Source organism: Corylus avellana, chromosome ca1 (assembly GCF_901000735.1).
Source record: "Corylus avellana chromosome ca1, CavTom2PMs-1.0".
Classification (NCBI taxonomy): Eukaryota; Viridiplantae; Streptophyta; class Magnoliopsida; order Fagales; family Betulaceae; genus Corylus; species Corylus avellana.
In genome coordinates this window covers 47398618-47415517 of record NC_081541.1, presented here as the reverse complement: position 1 = coordinate 47415517, position 16900 = coordinate 47398618, and the positions used below count along the sequence as shown (strand labels likewise).

General features: G+C 33.8%; 1 protein-coding gene across 1 annotated transcript; it reads left to right on the top strand.

Annotated features, from left to right (window-relative positions):
* Positions 1-6433: 6433 nt before the first annotated feature.
* On the top strand, positions 6434-7337 carry LOC132167680 (EPIDERMAL PATTERNING FACTOR-like protein 9). The gene is made up of 3 exons (XM_059578690.1): positions 6434-6641; positions 6829-6908; positions 6995-7337. Exons 1-3 carry the CDS (start codon positions 6569-6571, stop codon positions 7175-7177), a joined length of 336 nt encoding a protein of 111 aa, XP_059434673.1. The 5' UTR covers positions 6434-6568; the 3' UTR covers positions 7178-7337.
* The last annotated feature ends 9563 nt before the right edge of the window (positions 7338-16900 follow it).

Genomic DNA, 16900 nt, shown 5'->3' with positions numbered 1-16900 from the left:
TTTTTTTTTTTTTAGTTATGTCATGTATATATAATTTTATATATATATACACGCTTGAACAGGTATGAATAACCTGTGTTCAAGTGTGTGTGTATATATATCAGTGTGATTTTTAATTCAGTTATATATATATATAACTGAATTAAAAATCACACTGAGAAAGTATAGAGAAAGAGAGATGGAGAAACAGAATAAAAAATAAAAATAAACCCTAAACAGAATCAAAGAGAAACGATACAGAGAATCAAAAAAAATAAAAAAACAGAAGAAAAATAAAAAAAACTCAAAAACGTTTTGGGTACATATATATACACACACACGCTTGAACAGGTATGAATAACCTGTGTTCAAGCGTGTGTGTGTATATATATATACGCTTGAACACAGGTTGTACGCTTGAACATAGGTTATATATATATAATTGAATTAAAAATCAAACTGAGAAAATATAGAGAAAGAGAGATGGAGAAACAGAATTAAAAAAAAAGCCTAAACAGAATCAAAGAGAAACGATACAGAGAATCAAAAGAAAAAAAAAAAAAAAAAAATCCAAGAAATAGAGAGAGAATGAAATAACCAAGAAACAAAGAAGAGAAATCGAAGAGAAGAGAAGGGGAGAGAAATCGCTTGCGCAGAGAAGAGAGATCGTTGCTCTTTGAGAGATGGAGATCGTTTTGCAGAGTCTCCTTGAGAGATGTGGGTGCTAGAAGGGTGGGGTTTTTGTGGGCAATTTACACGATAATTTTAATCCCACAGGAAAGGATTAGCTAAGCCACTCGTTTTTGAGTGGCTTAGCTAATCCTGTGTGTATAGGATTAGTAATCACATGGGAATAGACTATTCCCAGGAATAGAGTGTTACCAAACAAAGGACTAGCTATACCTAGTGTTAACTAGTCCAATCCAAGGGTCTAATCCGCGAACCAAACGGGGCCTTATTGTAGTTCTTATCAAGAGAAGTATGTAAAAAGAGAGGGAAAGGACCATTTTTTTTTCTTTGTTTTTTCAGCGACCAAGTCGGCATGTTCCCAAGTTACAACTCTTGCCATTTCGAACTTGTCCAATTGTCAACTTTTTATATATATTTTTTTCTTGCTTAAGATAATGGAGTAGCAAAGTAGGATTCATGCTTTATCCTAACAAATTGAGATACAACAAATCTTGATTTTTTTTTTTTTTTTCAATTTTGGTATTATATCATTCTTTTGAGGGTAAAACAAGTTTCATACATCATAGGTTATGTCAAAATGTGTGTATTTATATGAGCGTTAGATCTAATGGTTGTTCGTGACCGGCGCAATTATGTTTGATTGGTGTGTCACTATAAGACATATATCATTAGTAGCATGGGCCACCTGATATCGGACTCAATCAGGTGGCTAGTGTTATGGACAATAACGTCTAATATCTAGAGCACCGATATTATGTTACAGGTAGGGGTGGCAATTTGGACACGATCCACGAACCCGACACGAAGTTACAGGGTTTGGGTCATAAACGGGTCAACCTGTTAATTTTTGTGTCAGGTGGGTCAACCCACTTGACCCGCGGGTAACCGGTTTTAAAAAAAAAAAAAAGTGAAAAAAAAACCATTTGTTTCTTTTTTCTTTGTTACTTTGTTTTTGCTAGCTCTCTTGGGCTATTTTTTTCTTAATATGGTTCCATCTTACTTGGTAAGTGATTTGGTGTTATGGGTTTAATTCCAAGAGATGGAGTTGCTATTTGCTATTTATTAAACTTATTAGAGACAACTCCCAAAGCATTTGCCATGTAAACTTTGTAGTTTAAAATTTGCTACTTGCTATAATAGAGTTGAAAATTTGCTAATCTTTGTGAAGGCTTTTATTGAATGCATTTGGTAATCTAATAGAAAATTAAACCTATTGTGTTTTTATCACATTGTGAATGTTCTTATTAAATGCCAATTATCAACATTTTTCCTTCAAAATGGTCGGGTCGGGTCAACCCGACACAACTCGTTCTTTTCAATGTGTCAAACGGGTCGTGTCAGGTTACCCAATAATTTACAGTGTCGTGTTTGGGTTTTGCTGTTTGACCCATTTATCTAAATGGGTCATGTTCGGCTTGAGGCTAAACGGGTGACAGGTCAAGCAGGTCAGGTTCGGGTTGACCCACCAACCCGTTTTGCCACCCCTATTTGCAGGTCCTTCGGGGTAGTGCCAACCCTATTAAGAAGAGGTTATATCTTGGGTATACCATATGAAGTTGAACTATGACATGACCATCATAACTATAGCATGTACTATATCTATATTGCATCCATGATCATATGATAACTATTACCTCATAATGTCGCATGTGATTAAAAAAAAACTGAATTCATCATTTAATGACATGTACATCATGTGCATTTATACTCACTAAGTCGTCGGACTTACTGTTGTATTTTTTTTTTCCCTTATATGTATTCTATGTTGTTATAGATAGCTTAGCTAAAAATGGATCTCAAGAGGCATCCGATCATTGTGAAGGACTTGATCCAAATCATTTTTTGAGGACTTCGACCCTGTGTAGCTCAAGTCCGCGTGGGACGTTGATCGAGCTACTCATTAGGATATGATCAGGATTATCTTTATATTGTATCTTGTTAAGTGTAGGCTTTAGTTATGATCGGAACAATTAGTTCTGGTATGTAATATATTTGAATGACTAGTCTTTCACCTCGGCATTTGGTGGTCTATCTATGTCATGATACTTTAAGTTTCACTCTGGTTATTTTTTATTATGAATTTAAATTATAGTTATCTCTGTCTTTTAGTGAAAAGTCTTCCGCTACAAACTCTTTTCGGAAAGAATGAAATCCATGAGTCTTGTTCCTAGTGGAATAAGGCTGTGAGACGAACTATTGAGGCAATTATTAGATAATTGATTTCACTAGGATGTTACAGGCCTCGATATCAAACATTTGGTATACAATAGTTGAACGTTTGACCAGATGCCATGGAACATTCGATGGGCACTAGAATGCTTGCACAACTCTAAAACTCCTACCTAACACATTTCCTACCTTAACCAAAGTTTCTAACAACTTAATAAAACACGTTATACTATATTAACGTGATAAATCTTGAAAAACAATAGTAAGTTCATAACTTTTGGGAAAATTGTTTACTTTAAGAAAAATAAATTATAAATGCATTATGTCATACTTAAGACTTGTAAAAATCATGGTAAATCACATGGATGGTTCACGGTTCACTTCATTCTCTCCCTAGAATCTCCTAATCTCACTATGGGTGAGGTGCATGGGGATGAATGAGGTATGAAGGGTCATGGGGGTTGCTTTTTTATAGGAGTAGGTGGAGTGGATAAGGCTTGATGAGGTGGCTAATAGGTTAAATTTATTTTTCAGGCTTCATCGAACATTTGGTGCACTGCTTTCGAACATTCAGTGTACTGTTTTACTAACGGTTCTAGGGTTTTTATCAAACCTTCCAAGGAATCCTCGAACGTTCGAGTCCAGGGTTTCGTCAAATGTTTTAGGGGAGCTTCAAACATTCGACCATAATTAAAATAATCCAAAATTGATTTTGGATTTTCACATAAAATGATTTAGACCCCTTCTTAAATTACAATTATTTTATAAAATATGAATAATATAGATAAATCCATTTATTTTATTATTATTATTATTATTTGGGACATTACATCTACAGTAGCCGACAGACCATCAATTCCCCCCACCTTGAAAGTCCAGCTTAACATAATTGCACAACGATGAGCTTCACATGTCCCCCATGTAATGCTCGAGAAAAATCAATTAACTAATAATTGACTTCATGGTTTACATCTCAACCTTATTTTTCTCGAAACAAGACTCTGATCTCATCATCTCCAAAGAGAGACTGTTGTGGAAAACTTTTAACTAAGGGACAGAGATAACAATTATTTAAAACCACAATCATAATAACCAGAGCAAAACTGAAAGCATCATAACATAGATAGATATCCAAATGTATCGGTCAGAGACCGGTCTCCAAATATAATACATAATAGGAATAGTTTTTCTAAATAAACTAAGGCCAACGTTTAACTAAATAAAGTATAAAGATGATCTGGAGCAACTCTAGACGAGCAGATTCGTGGGCATCCCACATTGACTTGAACCAAACAGGGTCCAAGTCCGTCATAATGACTAGGTGTCTCTTCGGATCCATCCTAAGCTAAGCTAACTAAACATCGTAGTTGTACATAATGGAAGGGAAAGAATACAAGGATAAGTCCAACGACTTAGTGAGTAAAAATGCACAATATGTACATGTCATTTGAATGATGAACTCAATTGTTAATAAATCACATGCACCATTATAATGTGACAGTTTATCATTGATGCAATATATATTATTCCTAAGGGATTGTTGCCGCACAATCGTAAAGGCCGCTAGACGACCACAATCTCATTGAGCCATAACAATAATAGCTTAAGGGATTGTTGCATTACGACCATTGGATAATCATAATTCCATTGAATAATACCAATGAAAGCTTGAGATCCAGTTCAAGTGCTATTGCTAAGGGACTATGATACAACTGACATGTTATTGTTGGAAGCTTACAAAGTATATGCATTATGAGAATTAAATCATAGTTCAAACTATATGGTCTACCTAATATATTACCCATTTTCAACAAGGTTGGTGCTCATGAGGGACCTATAATACAATGCCAATACTCCGACCATTGTACGCTACCGTTCATAACTAGAAGTCCGGCTGAGTCCGACCTCGGGTGGCCCACGCTACTAATAATGTACGTCTTATAGTGACCTGCCAATCTACATTGGGGGTTAGTGACGTGTGGCACTGTTCCATTTATTAATTTAATTTATTTTCCATTTTTTTCATTCTTCATAATTTTCTTCTCCCTCAGATTATTTATTTATTTATTTATTTTCCACACTACCAGCTGAAATCTTCATCTTCCACACTACCAACTCAACACTGTCACACCTAGGTTCCTCTGTGTTTTGTTTCCTCACGTTTCCTCTGAAATCTTCATCTTCATCTTCTCACTTTTTTCCTCACGTTTTCTTTTCTTTTCACAAGGCGTTTTGCGTTTTGTTTCTTGAAGGTAAGCGATCGATCTGGGTTCCTCTGTGAACACAAAACAGCAGCAAGAGAGAGAGAGAGAGGAAGACGAGAAGAAGAAGATATGAGGGAAGCAGATCGAGACGAGAAGACGATCTGGGTTCTTCTATAACAAAGAAGAGAGAAGGAAAAGAAAAGAAAAGGAAAAGAGGAGTGGGTTTCAGGAAAGAAGAGAAGAAAGTGGTTTAGGGAAAAGAGGAAAAGAAGAGAAGAAAGTGGGTTTCATGAATCTCTGTCTCTCTCTTGTTGTGTGCGTGAATAGAAAGGAAGAAAGAAGAAAGAAAAAAGGGCGAAAAAGAGAGGGAGGTGTGAGCAAAAGGGAGAGAGTTAGCGATGTGTGAACAGTAACTCATCACTAATTAAATTTTAAAATTTTTTTTCTCTAAGAAAAAAAATAATAAAAAAATTCAATTAGTGACGTCACTAATCACTAATTAAATTTAAATTTTAAATTTTTTTTCCTCTTTCTTTTATAAAGAAGAAAAAATTAAAATTCAATTAGTGACGTGTGAATGTTTAGTGACGTGTGAACGAACACTGACATGTCACTAAATTTTTTAGTGACGTTTTACTCTTTGGCACGTTACCATTTGATGACACTTTGAAAACCAAAATACTGTAGACACGTTACAAAAGCCTTAATTTTTTCTAGTGAAGAAAAGGGTATTTGAATCTAGCACAATAAGGGGAAGGATTGGCATTGGATTGCCAACCGCCGGCATACCCTGTGAATTTCCTGCATATGTTATCCTCAATCAGATTATTGGGAGGCGGTTAAGTGTACTGACTGCACAAACAACATGGCACATCTCCCCCGTATCAAACTCCTCCCGGCACATCAATGTAAAAATAGCAACATGTGGGAAACAAAATCCTGATCAAACATCATTTCCTAAGTCACAAGAAACATATTTGAGAATTTGTTCTCTGAAATTTGTACAAATATTTTAGTGGTGGGATTTGCATTGAAGGTCCATTGACCACATTCTATTCAAGAAAGAATCTGCCTTCTCATAATTTTCACCAAATTCAGGCCAGATTTCTTTCGAGGAATCCCACAGGACACTACAATTCCTGTAACCCCTGCAATGCAATCTGCTTAGTTGTCTCTTCAAATGATTCTCTTACTTGAAATCCCCTTTTAACCCTTATGAATGTAATGTTCACACATAAAATGTTGAAAACTATGTGGGCATTTTAGTAATTATGTTAACTAATATACAAGTTCATGAGTTAGCCACAATAGGCAATCTCTCAGTTGGGGACCTCTTAATGTGCTCCTCTGAGTCACTGCAAATTTTGCCAGTCCATCTCTTATGGCCATTAATTGACCACACATCTCTCTCTCTCTCTGTCTCTCTGTCTCTCTCTCTCTCTGTCCCTCTCTCATATTTATCCTTCAAGTATATTGACCACCAATTCATCTCCTTCAAATTTATTCCAATACCAAGGGGAAAAAAAATGTCCAACATTAAACTATGCAACTTACTGTTGTTTTTCTTGACCTTAATCCTAGCAGCATATGTTATACAAGGTCCTCATCAGCTACTATCTTTTTTCCCACAGTTTTCTCTTCACCAATCTACTATTTCTACAGAGCTTTTTTGCCTACTGCATGCAATGGTTTTCCTTTCTTGCACTTACTATAATATTCCGAGATAATAAAGCAATCCCTCCTCCTAAAAACTCTTCATTCTTCTGGTGTTCTTGGTTGCATGCAGGATCTACAAACCATTCAGAAACTCATCGTCCAAGTGCTTTCCATTCATCACCACACGCACAAAAAGAAATGTATTTGCAGGTGAGAGATTACAACAACATCTGAGTACGATAAATTTTTTTTTTTTTTTTTGTTGCCTATTAATTCCGACATGATAATATATATAGGGTGGCAATGAAAGAATGAAGAGGAGAAACTCGAGGAGATTGATGATAGGATCGACGGCGCCTACGTGTACTTACAATGAATGTAGAGGTTGCAAGTTCCGGTGCAGAGCCGAGCAAGTGCCGGTGGAGGGAAACGACCCGATTAATAGCGCATACCACTACAAATGTGTTTGTCATAGGTAATCTACCTTGTATTATGTCTCTCATTTTCATGTCGATTACCAGCACAGAAAGAGCTCAACTTTTCCCTTTTTCTCCCTACCTTCTAAACATTTTTTTTTTTTTTGGTTAAATGCAGTTGTTGTGGTGCCCTTTTTGAGTTTTGAATGAATTCGTTGATTAATTATTGTTAGAATATAGATTAGAATGATTTAATTCGTTTATTTTTAATAGTTTAGACTTTTGAAATAGGCGATAATTAATATAAATTAAAATGATTAAATTCATGGAGAGGTTTTATTTTCTTTATAGAAGGAATTCTTCTTCTTATTCTTTGTTTTCTTGTCTTTACTTATTTTTTGATAAGATGCCAAACCCTCCTTGTGACTTTGCATAACACAAACCAAGCATCAAGTTCAAGAATATCTAAATCCTACCCTACTTTCTGAGATGATTTACTTTTTTGGTAATTAATTTAAGGAAAACTTGACTTAATTTTTCTAAACTCTCAATGCTTTTGCAATCGTTCCCCTAAATTTTAAATACTCTCAATTTAGAGTATCAAACTTTAAAAAGTTTGCAATGTCACCCTTATTATTAAGTTTTGAGATTAAATCAAACAGAGTATAGGTGAAATGTCTTTTATACCCCTGATAGGATTTTTAAAATTCTTATGATTTAACAAAATTTCAAACAGAAGGGTGATAGTGTAAAATTTTTTAAGTGGGAAATATTAAATTGAGAATTTTTAAAGTTTAGGGAGATGATTGTAAAAGCGTTAAAAATTTTAGGAATTAAGTGTACTTTTCCCAATAATTTATTGCTTCCATGATAAGTGATTTTATCTTCTTGTTGTTTTCAGTAACTTTCCATTGTTCGATAAGTTTAACCCCAAAGCCAAAGTGGAAGTAATTTTCGATTCTACTTCCACATTATTACTTGGAGAGAAAAGCCAACTAAACTAAAGCACGTTCTTAGCCCATTGTTTATGTTGTCAAAATTTTGAAAATGAAATGAAGCACAAGTAAATATTTCGAGAGAGAGAAATGTTATACATACTTTTAAGTGTTTACTTTCTGGTATAGCAATGGAAATTACTATTACAATTTGGACGAATTAATCTGCATATTTCACATCAATTGTGATTTTTACTACCACTGTACATTAGATAGCAAATACTTAAAAATACATGTAACATTTCTCGTGTAGACAACACAACACGCAAACTTAATGATTAGGAGCAGGGACGGAGGCAGAGTTTAGTATAGGCAGAAGCCAAGGGCCAATAAATTGTGTTGCTAGGGGCCGATATATATATATATATATACACCTTATAAATTATTTTTTTTACCTTCAATTTTTTTTCTTCCTTGCGAGTTGGGAGTGGTCATGGCCTATATGGTCCACCCCGTCCCTGACTAGGAGTTATTTTTGGCATTAATTGTAGGTTGATATTTCAACAATTGTCTGTATGTGATACTGTTGTGAGTCCCGCTTATAAACCATTCTTTCTTTTTGTATTCTGCTCGATGATGGTGTCATTTTTTCGCTTACCCATTTTTCTTGGTACATTTGAGGCAGTATATATATAAAGCAGTAAAAAAAGAAAGGTGGGTTTGTGTTTGGGAATATGAGGGTTGTGCAAGTGGGCACATGGGCACTGAAGTGGTCCCAAAATGTAGACAAAAGCAAGCAAGGGATCACATGGGTAAGTTTGATATACACATAATGGCAAACTGAATTTAAATAGGAGTATGGTCCATGGTTCATGGTCCATGGTCCATGGTCCATTGAGGTCCCATTTTCAGTGTAAGACAAGACAAGTAGCCACTGCAACTTTTTTCACGTTTAATTGCACTCACCTCCCCAACCCACGCTCTTCTTTTTTCTACAGATCGAATATTCTTCGCCTACAAGAAAAAAATAATTAAAAATTCCATAATAAATGAATAAATAAATATTGAATGGGCAAGCATATCCGTGCCAGGAGGTGTTTGTTTCCCGGGAAGAGTGGCGCATACGATGCTTCTTGAGGTTTCCCGCATTAAATAGCCTGCACCCATCAATTCACTTGGGTCTTTCGAGAATTCATGTAGCCTTACATACTTACATGATTCACATGTGTTGGCAACAATTTGATTTTTTTTTTTCTTAAAAAAAAAAAAAAATGATTATATAATTGCAAGTGCAGTGTGCAGAGTGCAGACAATTTAATTAAAATAGTATAACTGAGTAAAAAAATAAAAATAAAAAAGGCACATATCGACCGTAAAAAAGTGCATTTTGTAAACATATATATATTTTGGACATGTCCGCACAAGAGGGGGAGAGAAATTCAAACTAGTAACTTCTGCTTTATTAGGTGTGATCACAGCCGATTAAACTACCTCTTGTGAACCCGTAAACATAATTTGATTAATAATAAAACAGCACAAACTATTTGTTGGGTATGTATTTAGATTCTTTTCTGTTGATTTTAATAGGAGAAGAGCCGGTTTTTTCTAAGTGGAGTAAAACTGTTAAAAATAAAAACAGGTGAAATAATAAACTTACCTTTCACTTAAAATTAATAGGAGATGATCTGTTTCGGTTGGGTTAAGGTAGAGTCATGTATTAATGCAATGTGAGAAATTTTGGTGAGTTTTTTTTTTTTTTTTTTGTCATGATTTTTTAAATCACTATTGAATTTTGATATATTGATGATTTTAAAAGTTACTTCACATTTGAAAGGATACAAAGATACTTTAGTTCTCTTTCTAACATTACTACATGTGTTATCGACATGGCTTGTTAGAAATTGTCCCATCTTTTTAGCAATTCATACAATTTAAAACGAAAGCGCCACTTTTACAATTTGTCTTTACTTATTGGACAATTTTTTTTTTTTTTTTTTGCGAAGGAAATTCTTTTAATTTAGCCCATTAAATTAATACTTATACTTGAAATATATAATTTTCACGTGTGCATTTTAAAAAAGAGAAATACTTTCCTAACTACCAAGGTAAGACCATGACAATGAACACTAAACCATCCTCATGGATGCCACTTATACGAGTGTGAAGGTGTTACCTCCTATGAGATTTGGGTAGGTCTCTAGAGCACTCATGAAAACATTTTCTATGGTATAACAACAAAAAGATGCAAAGTGAGTGAGAATAAGCATAAAACACTTAATGGGTCTATAGTCCCTATTAGTTGAGATGAGGTGTTCTCTATACACATTCCTGATGCATGCCATGAGTGTAGAGGTGGTGCCGCCTCCTATGAGACTTTGGCAAGTCTCTAGAGCACTCATAAAACTAGGGGCGCATGACTTGTATAAGGTGCTAACCTGCTATAAATTTCATATCGCGGGGCAATTTTGATATATGAAATGTCCGAATTAGAAAAATTGTATTTTTTCAGAAAAATTTGTTACACTTTGAATTGGCTTTCCAATACCACTAGTTTCACGTCAATCTAATACTTGAATTGAAAGTTATGACAAAACACTGAGACGTGTGTGTAAAATGACTTTCAATCTAGGACTTAATCAAATCCGATATTTTCTCAATTTAATGAAATTTCTTGTTGCTTTCCTTATTGAATAAGCTTATCCACATCCTATAGATCCCCTAACTTGGGTTGGGCTCAGCCCACTTGAGTTGGAGTCAAGTCCACCCTCATACCTTGGATAAAGCCCATCCAAAAAAATCCCTAACACTTTTAAATCGTCCTTAAACCCTAGAATTAATTCAATGATCAACTCTTCCAAATCATCCCATAATTCCACCACAAAGATCCATGATATTAGAAATTAGGAAAAATTATAGTTTACCCCCCCAAAGTTGATAGCATTTTCTTTGTAATCCACCCCCCCCCCCCCCCCCCCAAAGTTTCAATTTTTTGCAATTTGACTAATTGTATCCAAAACTTCTCATATTGCCCCTAATTTTTTATTTTTTATAAAAAAAAAATAATAATAAAAATAAAAAAATAAAAAAAATCGAGGTGGCTACGACCATCTGGCCATTTTTGCACCCCCAATTTTTTTTTTTTTTATATAAAAAATAAAAATTATGGACAATGTAAAAATTTTGGGATAATATTGGTTGAATTGAAAAAAATTGAAACTTTGTGAAGGTGAATTGCAAAAATTGAAACTTTGGTGTTCAAATTGAAAAACGCTATCAACTTTAGGGGAGAAACTGTAATTTTTCCTATAAATTATATTCACCAAAACATTCTAGCCATAAAATATCATAGATCCTCCTTATCTTCAAAACTAAAATTAGGGTTCTAGAAAAGTGGCCAGTACCTTCAACTTTCACAAAGCCACCTCGAATTTTGTAAAAGTCAAACTAGTTATAAAAATTGAGAAAATTGAAGATCAATATATTTTCTTGTGCCAAAAGAGACATCACAACTTTAAGCTCTAATACACTGTTAGAGCTTCACAGCACATGCACAAGAAAACATCCGTAGGGAATTATCCCACTCAACCGACCCTATCAATTGTGGGCCTTTAAATCAGCAACGGGCCTCCAGCCCAGGCAAAAGATCTTCAAGATCCACTTATTACGAAAAATGTACTAAAGTAGTCCATCAAACTATCAAATTGATTATACTTTAATATAACATGAAGCAATTTGTAATTTAGGCCAACTACATTATTTATTCCAAATAACATTTTTTATTTATTTATTCACCCTTTTTTTTTAAAAAAAAAAAATTGTTTGTTTTTTTTTTTTTACAATTATTTTATTATTTTATTTGTTAAAAGAATAGGGGTATTACATGAATATAAAAAATAAGTGGTATTTTTGATATATTTTGATAGTTTATGGGGCTATTTTAGTACTTTTTAAACATTAGGAAGCTACTTTGCAAATGACCGGTAGTTTAGAGGGTTTTTTTTTTATATTTTTCCAAAATAAAAAATAAAAAGAAAGGAGAATCAAGACAGATGAATTTAATTTAAGTTGGTTGGACACATTCAAAGTTGGTAATATATATATGAGCACGTGATGAAGTGAAGAAATAGGGTTTCATTTTCACATTGAACTCAAAATTGTAGTCTTGTGCATGAGATTTTGCTTGAATTGACCAAATTCCAGCTGATAATGACAAATCTAGCGTCAATTATCTTGTTTTTTTTGTTTTTTTTTCTTTTTAACAAGCTTAATTTGCTTTTAACTACTACTTTTGTCCTACGTCCCCAAATCATTGTCACGTTCCAGGATCTTTGAAAATTCCAACAGGACGATTAAAGTTTACTTTCGGTCACGATAACGTTTTTTATTCCATATATAGTGACTCTTAATAATAATAATATTAATAATAATAATAATAATAATGATAATGATAATGATAATGATGATTTCATATCTTTTTCTTAAAGCGTACGACTGTAATTTCAAAAGGATAATGAAAAAGCAAGCAGTGAAATAGCTTTTATTAATTTTAGGAAAAAAATCATATTTAGTTTGATTTGAATTTAATTTTTGGGCTTTTAATTTCAAGAATATGGCTCTTTTTGCCCAAAATTTAAAATAGGTCATTCTATTACTTTAATGTCAAAATTAGCCCTTTGTCATCTACCACACGTCTTATTTGACACGTCAACGTAGATCTCAACACCTTAATATAATGTCACACCTACAAAACCAAAGTCTTTTGTTACTTACTCTTTAAGTTTGATTTGACACGTAGATTTATCATTTGATCTTTAGATTCATTCTCTCAACTATCTTTCAACTATCTATTTTTTGTAAATCTAAAAAATTAATTATTGGATTTATAGATTTATGGGGGTCCCATAAAAATTTAACAGTAAATTCACCCATTCACTATACGGATATGACTGAAAGATAGTTAAGAAAATGATTTTTATTATTTATCTATTTATGAAGTGTCAAATATACAATACGTGGTAGATAACAAACCGTTCACTTTAATGGTAGAGTGACATATAGACATATTTTAAGTTTAGGCAAAACCTAAGGACGGTATACTTGAAATTGAAAACTCAATAATTAAATTCAAATAAAATAAAAATATAATGGATAGATATGATGATCTTTCCCTTAATTTTAAATTTTATTATTAATTTATTTTTTTTGGTTGAGGTAGGTAGGTAGCTTCTAGTCCTAGATCGGAGGAGTACGGAAATGGTTCATCTATGGGGAACGTGTATGCGTGATATGGTTGCTAATTGCTATAATAATTTAATAATATTTTCACTATTCATTTGGAGGCTGCAGAATTAATTAATTAACCACTAGTTTTCTCTTCCCTCACTCAAAAGGAGAGGAATGGTTAGGGAAAATAAGAGGACAAAATAGTCTTTACAAATTTAAAAAAAAAAAAAAAAACCATTTTGTCCTCCTATATTTCAGTAACCGTCATTCCCTGCTCTGCTGCATGCGCCCGTGATGGAAGCTAGGAATTAAATAATTTAGTTATTGATGATAAGATAATGAATAGAGTTCCAAATCATGTATGGCTACAAGATCGACATAATTAAAAGATAAGATAGCATGCAAGAGAGACGGGGAAACAAATATATTTCATAACATTAAATTATGAAAAATGATTGATGTCAATAATTTTTTTTTTTTTGATAAAAGTTTCTTTCAAATCAGTTTAAAATAAATATTCTAAAACTCATTTAAAATAGTGTCAAAGTTTTTATAAACATTTAAAAGACACATTAAAGTTTTTAACGTTATTAATAGCAGTTTATTAACTTAGACTAAATTTAATGTGCATTTTAAATATTTATAGACACTTAATACTATTTTAAATGGGTTGAAGGTTCTCAAGGGGTAGCTCAATCGGCTGTGGATCACGCCTAATGACGCGGATGTCACTACTCGGGACCCCGCCAAGACTCGCTTGGGATCTCGCCGGGACCTAACCGGGACTTGACTGGAACCCGCCTAGGACCTCGATGGGACTTGACTAAGACCTACCCTAGTACCTAATCAGGACCTGCCGGGGACCCTGCCAGGACCCACCCACGACCCGACCGGACCTGCCTGGGATCCGCCCGAGACTTGATCGGGAACCGCTCAAGACCTGCCTGGGACCTGACTTGGACCTACTCGGGAATTGACTAGGACCTGCCCGGGACTTGACTGGGACCCCGTCGGAACTTGCCCAGGACTTGCTCGATCAAGTCCCAGTCAGGTCTCAGCGGGGTCCCGGACAGGTCCAGGCCGATCTTGGCCAAGTCCAACGCGAGTCCCAGTCAAGTCTTGGGCGGGTTCCTAGTAGGTCCGGTCGGGTTCCGAATGAGTCCGGATCAAGTCCCGGGCAACTCCCTGCGAGGTCCCGGGCAGCTCCTAGTCAAGTCCTGGGCGGGTCCTGGTCAAATCCCGATCGAGTATTTTTATATTTTATTTTTTAAAATTGTTGTATATTAGTATTTTTATGTTGTGAATATAAAAAATATTTGTGATTTTTCATGCGCGCGCCAAACGACGGAAAATGTTTTCATCGTAAAATATTTTCTTATAAAATAACTATCCTAAAAATATTTTAAGATGTAAAATATTTTACGCTGAAACAAACGAAGTCTTAATATTTGATAAAAGCAGAAGGAGAAGATGGAAGAAAAGCAAGAATTGTTAATATATATATATATATATATATATATATATATGATGATGATGATGATGATTGTGGAACAAATTAATTGACTATTTATGAATAAAGGGTTAAAATTAAACCGCGTAGGGCCGAGTGGGTATATATATATATATATATATATATATGATGTTGATGATGATTGTGGAACAAGTTAATTGACTATTTATGAATAAAGGGTGAAAATTATAGCGCGTAGGGCCGAGTGGGTGTGATTCACGTTCTATGTAGAGAGTCAATATTTGGTTTTGAATATGAAGTAAAAACAACTACCAGTACGCATTCTGCGTGGGAACCAAATAAATAATCTATTACAATTTAAATGCATTATTATTTTTTATAGTAGTTAAACCTCTTCTCATTACATAAAAGATTTAGAGCCTAAAATTCTTATATCACATGGCATCAAGCTCTTAAGAACATAGACAAACACTTTCTGGTTACAAAGTCGATACATCGAAAAATCTAACAATCAAATCGTATCGATGACCTTCGATCTCACTCACGTACAAACTTTATTTATGGCATACATCTATTCCTGGCAAACTAGATCTAAGACATGGATTGATCATATCCCAACAACAAAAGTTTTTATTTAACCGGCAGTGAGAGATAAGTTCTCACACCGAAAATTATTCATCTTCAACTTGAAAGCTAGAACATAAACAAACTAAAACAAAAAACCACAAACATCAACGGTAGGCTTACACAAAAGCGCTTAAGATTCACGCGATCCACGCTCCGGCGCGTTCGAACCACAACCGTCGCGTGCCGACCGAAGGGAAAGCATCTATTGTCTATAGAACTCGATGGCGCCGGGGAAGAATGTATAATAACACGTATAAAATTTGGACCGGTGGCGAAAATGTAGATCTACTCCGGAAAAAGCCGATGTAAGAACTCTTGCAGAAATCGACAAAGCCAAAAGATCGGGGAGGACAATGAATGGCGAGGTGGAGTAGGCTGCCAAAGCGGTGGAGGAAGTTGAGCGCTGCTGCTGAAGTCTAAACAAAATCTAAAACAAAAACAAGGAAAAAGGGAATACTTCCTCCCTTTTGGATAGCAAATAATAAATATTATTTTAGAGAAATAATTGATGTCAATAATTTGCTCATATTCTCTTACAAATTCAATAGATTAACCATTAGATTTGTAGGGTTCATCATTGACTTATATGAGGTCCACATAAATCCGCAAATCTAATAGTTGATTTGTAAGATAAAATAGGAAAAATATGAGAAAAATATTGACACAAATCATTTCTCATTATTTTATATTAGAGAAATGATTGACGTTAATAATTTGTCCATATTTCTTTTATATACTTTTACAAATTCAATATATCAACCATTAAATTTGTAAGGTACACCATTAACTTAATTATGTGGAGTCCACATATGTCTATAAATCTAATGGTTGATTTGTCAGATCGGATGAGATAATATAAAAAAAATATTGACACTAATCATTTATCTTATTATTATTATTATTATTTTGTATTAAATAGAGTATTTTTTAAATTCAGATCAGATGGGCCTATTTTCATGACTAGATAGAATCATAGTACTGATACACAACATACGGCGTGCTGTGCACGCCTGTGCCAAAAAAAAAAAATTAATTATAAAAGAAAAAAAAAAAATTCACACGTTGTGTGCTCTTTTACTTCACCCGATAGAATCAACATATCCCCACTGTTTTTTTCATTATATCTGAACTTCAGGAATCTTTTACTCAAGCTATAGGTTTTTTTTTTTTTTTTTTCTTCTTCTAAGGGTGCTAATAATTGGGGGATGCTTTTAACATCTTTAATAATTCTCCCATATATATATATATATTAAATTTGTTAATTGAAGAGGAAAGAGAAAGAGAGAGAACCAAAGCATATAATGCAGTATTCTCTTCTTATATTCTGATATGTTGTACATAGCTTTTTATTTAGAGAGAGAAAAGCAGTAGTGCACAAATTACTCTAGACTAAAACCTAAAATAAATATAAAAATATAAAAATATATATATATAAAAAAAATAAAAAAAATAAAAAAATAAAGAATAAAGTAGAATAGTATAAAATATTCTAACAAAATTAAAGGATATCTTCGAGCACAAGATAGATTT